At 33.1% G+C, this 5,876-nt stretch overlaps 1 protein-coding gene across 1 annotated transcript; it reads left to right on the plus strand.

The window, feature by feature from the left end:
- Positions 1–1,360: 1,360 nt before the first annotated feature.
- LOC141661846 (putative glycosyltransferase At5g25310) lies at positions 1,361–5,603 on the plus strand. The gene is made up of 4 exons (XM_074468854.1): positions 1,361–1,783; positions 2,227–2,357; positions 4,319–4,673; positions 4,794–5,603. Exons 1-4 carry the CDS (start codon positions 1,526–1,528, stop codon positions 5,463–5,465), a joined length of 1,416 nt encoding a protein of 471 aa, XP_074324955.1. The 5' UTR covers positions 1,361–1,525; the 3' UTR covers positions 5,466–5,603.
- The last annotated feature ends 273 nt before the right edge of the window (positions 5,604–5,876 follow it).

Consider the following 5,876-nt stretch of genomic DNA (forward strand, 5'->3'; position numbering starts at 1 on the left):
CGCTCCTTTTTTATTATATATTTTTGCACACTATTTTAAAATATAAGTTTTAAAAAAATAAAAAAATGTGTAGGAAATTGATAAACAAAAATAGAGGGAGCATAACATAAAAGTTTACCAAGTTTAAATGAGTAATGCCAAAGAAAAAGTATGAAACTTAGTATGAAATAATTTAATTCTGTTAGTGATGCCAATGTAAAGATCTATTTTCATTTAATAAATATAATTATGACACGTTGATTTTATAAACTAATTTTGCATCACAATATCTTTAAATTTAAATTTGTTACTTTGCAAAGGATCCTCTTTAAACTGCATGTTGTTACGAGTCAGACATAGGAATACTATATACAGTGTTTTGCTGTTTACATTATCCATTTTTTTAGTTTTACTTGACCTACAAATTTGCAAAAAATAAAAAGAAAAAACAAAGAACTTTTATGGTTTCTATTATGAATTTATTTCTGTTTTTGGGCAACTGAATGGGAATTGAGAAGGGGTTAAGTAAAGTATCCAAACTCCATTTAGGCTCGTAGATGAATAGATGGGATCTCATATGGAATGTAATTCATAATTTCAGTTTTTTTCTAAATATTATGATATAATAACTTTTTTGTAATAATAAATAAATTATAAAAAATTTATAAAGTAATATTCTAGATATATTTTGTAAATTTTTTTAAACATTCACATAAAGTCTAAAAAATAATCTAGTATATAAAACAAAATAGATTGCTTTTAATTTCAGTATTCTTAAATATACAATCCAACTATTTGTTGAATTTCATATATAGGAACATATCCGAAGTGTTCTTGCATTACTTTTGTTCATGTTTTTGAAAAATTGTTTCAAAAAATATGAATTTTTATAATTTAATAAAATAATTGTTCAAAATAATTACCTACGTATCTAACTATATATAAAATTTTCTTTAAGGATGTATATTAACTTACATTAACAATCAAATTTGCCTAAAATAGTTATTTATTTTTGAAAGGAATCTAATTTTTGGAATGCAAATTTTATAAATTAAACATACGAACTTTAAATGCAATAGCTAAATCAAAGGAACATGTTGTTTCAAAAAAAAATCAAAGGAACATGTAATGTAAATAAGTCGTTTTAATTTGTGAACAATAGATACTAATTGTTAAGTTTAAAAATAGTAAATTATTAACCTTTCACCATTACTAAAGTTCCGCCATGGAAAAGAGCAAAATTGATTGATTTATTTATTTTTCATAAAAGACGAAAACTGAAATTTAAAACTTTTAAAAAAATACAAATTAATCCGATGAATTAAGGGGCGGTATGTCCACCGAAGTTTAAAACTTGTTTGTAAGAGTGAGAGGGGGGATAGACAGAAAAGGACTCTCCAAATTCCCCGCCCCATTAATTACGTCATTCATCACTAACACTCCCTCTCACGTTACCATTTTCGAATTATACCGTTCATTACATACACTAACAAGCGAGAGAGAGAGATAGAGAGCCAGAGAGAGAGAGAGAGAGCCAGAGAGAGAGATGAGGATGAGTTTCGAAGGAGCTTCAGCAGCTTCTGCTTGTGAAGTGATTTCCGTGATTGTACTTTCCACTTTACTCATCGTTTCCGTACTCTTCTCCTCCATTTCGTCGTCGTCGTTCTCTGGTGTTCGATCGGAAAACAGAATTCCGGTTGTGGCGCTTCAGACGAAGTTACGAGATCATGATCATGCTCCGGCAGCTGTAATTTCTACTCAGTTCAATTTTACACTCTCATCTCCTCAAAATCACTCCGTCATTGTTCGTCATCTCTCTCTCTCTCTAATTAGCTTTCTTTTAGTTTTGATCATTTTAGTTTAGCTGCTCTCTGTCTCTCTCTCTAAATTGTGCATGTAGTAGTCGATCCTCTGAATTACATATTCACAATTGATTGCAGTATATATTTATGTCTATCTAATTTTGATCGGTTCGTATGTGTGTTTGCTCTGTATTTTTGAAGTTGTTGGAGCACAATCCACAACAGGATGAATATATGTGCAACTCGCAGTTAGTGTGTTTTTAGTTTCTACACGCACTAATGCACTAGTGTGTGCGCTCTGTGTATAGTTAAAACTTGTTTTTAAGCACATATTACGTGAGTTTTTCTATCAGTAGAAGTTTAGTACGGAACAGATGACACTTGAATCATTTGAATTTTTATCCATTAATTATTTCTACAGTTTTAACTGCAACTAATTTTGCAGAGAGAAGAAGATCAAGTTGAACAAGGACTGGCTCGAGCTCGGGCTTCGATACGACGCGCTGCTTCGTCTCGTAATCTCTCAACTGTACTCGGCAGTGACATTATCTATCGTAATCCTCGCGCGTTTTATCGGTAAGCCTCGACTCTACTCTTCCTCAACTTCATGCCTAATGTGTGTTTGTTATGGCTAATTACCTAATTTGCTAATTCCGTAATTAATACTAGTGTAGTTAAGTTTAAGCTAGTGACTATATTCATAGCTCTGATAGTATTTGGTATTTTGTCAGGAAAACATAAAAGCAATTTAATAGGTAATGCAATCCAAATCGAGAAAGCCTTTGCTCTGTAATCTCTACCTCTTAAACTTACAATTATATCTCTCTTTCTATTTGAAGAACAAAGAGTTGTCCTGACGAAATATGTATATATAATTGTATGTTTCATATTTAAATGCATCAGAGTTGGGGAATGTTTAAATGTTGGATAAACTATGCTTTTTGAGGAAAGGCATGAGTGCTCTGCCTCTGTAGTCTAATAATCTAAATGCGTCTAATATATATTTTAGATCATCATATACTACACATCAATTCGAATACTAATTGGGAGTAGTTTGAATACTAATTGTGTTTGCTACTTTGCTTCATGCAAGTGAACACAACTTTGATTAATTTGCCGTCTATTGTTATTGGCGAGTGCAGATTGTTTATTTGTACTCTGGTTAATTAAATTAATAACTGTGTTCTGTGAAACATTAAACTTGAGGTATAATTTTCCTGGTGAGGTTGTATAAAGTGAAGTTGAAAGGAAAAACAAACATAAAGCTTTATGTTTGAAATGATTGATAAGTAGGAAACACATAGAGATGAATGGATTAGACTTGAAAAGAAGTATTACTACTTCCCTTCAAAGCCACGTTCAAAAATGACAACTACACAATGCACAGCACTTTGGATCTGCAAACTAAAAAAGTTTTGGTTTACCTTTTGGGATATTTTATCAACTGTAGTCTTGTACTAGACGCATGGGTTGTCAAAGGTCTGGTGCATTTCACTCATTTCACTCACTCCACTTCATTGTTTCAACTTGGAAAAAAAGCTTGGTTTTTCCACTTATTAAAGTTTGTGTTTTGCGCTGTGTATTACTTCAGTTTTTAGCTTCTTAATTTGTAAAGACAGAGTACAATATGGCCCTGTCCAATTTTAGATACCAATCTTTCACATGAGAAAAAAGAGAAAACCCATACCACTGTAATCCTGTGTCCTCGCTGCAAGGTTTTCTGGTAAATATAAACCCTCAGGTGTAGCATGGGGATTCTCAGTTATAACTTTTTTATCCCATTGTTCTGAAACCAATTACAGTTAATTTGAATACTTAACTAGTAATTTTCTGCAGTTGACTTCTGTTTTATTGTCATATGTTATGATTCTATAAGCTCATTAGAAATTATTACATGTACGTGCAAAATGAACATCTTAGCTATCATGACTTGACAGAGAATTTGATCGATGATCATTACAAATGGAATTAAGGTAGTAGAATGCTAATGATAGCAATGTTTAGCTAGCTATTAGCCAATAATGTTAATGCTTACACTGCTAATGCTTATACATCTAGTTACTTACCTAGATTTCTTAATGCAAAGTTCCAAAATCTGTTATAGCAGGGTGATGTTTATGCAATAATTGATTACTAATCACCACTATGTATAGTGCTTCAATAGCTTCTTTCTTTCTACTACTGTTTTAATTTTCATCAATATTATGTAAAAAGTGCATACTGAAACTTTAATATAATGTAATATTTCAGAAAATAAACTCAAATTGTTAATTCGGCCATAAAGTAGGTAGCTTGTTTGAGAACAAACTATAAAGTAATGTTTTTGCATGAGTCTGTCTTTCATCATCACTGAAGCAACATAAATTTCTGTGACTGGCTTCTGTTATTGGGGTTTACTTTTTGAATCACAAGATATTATCGTTACCTTTTCATACAGTTAATCCAGTGTTTATAATCCACAAATTTGTTAAATTAAATTATAACTTTAGTCTATCTTAAACATGTAAGTTAAGTGATGTATTAAATTAAATTTACAGGAGTTATCTCGAGATGGAGAGGAGGCTGAAGGTCTACGTATATGAAGAAGGAGAATTGCCAATTGTACATGATGGACCGTGTAAAGATATTTACACAACAGAAGGCAGATTCATACAAGAAATTGAGCAGGGGAAGCGGAGCAAGTTCAGAACAAGAGACCCTAACTTGGCTCACCTTTTCTTCATGCCCTTCAGTGTAACTTGGATGGTGAAATACCTTTACACTCCTTATTCTTATAATCTCACCCCTCTTCGAGACTTTGTTTCTGATTACATCAGAGTAATCTCCACGAAACACCTGTTTTGGAATAAAACTAAGGGAGCTGATCACTTTATGCTCTCCTGTCATGATTGGGTATGTTTTTTTATCTCTTTTGTATGTTTTAACATTTTTTTGTTACACCACTCCAGTATTTGTTAGTTGTCACAATATCATGCAGTCTATAATCCTTACAGTTGTAACCATGCATTGCAGGGGCCCCATGCCTCAAGAGGCAATCCTCTTCTCTACAACACATCTATCAGAGTCTTATGCAACGCCAACTCCTCTGAAGGCTTCAACCCACAGAAGGATGTCTCCCTCCCGGAAATCCACCTTTTTGATGGCAACATTCCTGCTAAACTCCTCACACCTCCACCACCTTCTCCGCCTCAATACCTAGCCTTCTTCGCTGGAGGCAACCACGGCCCCATCCGCCCCATCCTCCTCAATCACTGGAAAAATCGAGACCCCATCCTCCCCGTCTTTGAGTACCTCCCTAAAGGCCTAGATTACTACTCTTTCATGCTTACCTCCAAGTACTGTTTATGTCCTAGTGGTCATGAAGTGGCCAGTCCAAGAATTGTTGAGGCCATTTACGCTGAATGTGTGCCAGTAATATTGTCGAAAAACTATGTGTTACCATTTAGTGATGTTTTGAGGTGGGAGGCCTTTTCTTTGGAAGTTCCCGTTTCTGATATTCCGAGGCTGAAGCAGATTTTAAGTAAGGTTCCAGAGGAGAAGTACATGAAGTTGAAACAAGGGTTAAGACAGGTGAGGAAACACTTTGTGTTGAACAGTCCAGCTACTAGATTTGACGTGTTTCATATGGTTTTGCACTCCGTCTGGCTCAGGAGGATAAATGTTAGAGTTGATCAAGATGCATAAGACTATATAGATGCACTATACTTGTAAGTTTAAGAAAATCAATATACAAATCGCATCAACACATTCAGACATAGTTTTTCTTTCCAACTCCTGTACAAATGTTTGGATATCAATCTTAATATCGATTGCTGTCTTCAACTTGTTGAATTTGCTTGAAAGTTCTATATCCGGTATATTACATATGTTTAGAACGTATAATTTGGATTTATAAACTTTTATGAGCTATTTTTAGAGGGTATACATTGAGATTTTCTTCACATGGTATTCAATGGATTTTTTTTTTCAAAAAATAGGTATATTGTACTTGATAAAAATTAAAAAAAAAAAAAATCAAATATGTAGTATTTCTAGAGGGTGTATATTGAGATTTTCTTACATGTGCTCTCATAAATTAAAATAAATAAGTGACTT

The sequence above is a fragment of the Apium graveolens genome, chromosome 5 (genome assembly GCF_009905375.1).
Source record: "Apium graveolens cultivar Ventura chromosome 5, ASM990537v1, whole genome shotgun sequence".
Classification (NCBI taxonomy): domain Eukaryota; kingdom Viridiplantae; phylum Streptophyta; class Magnoliopsida; order Apiales; family Apiaceae; genus Apium; species Apium graveolens.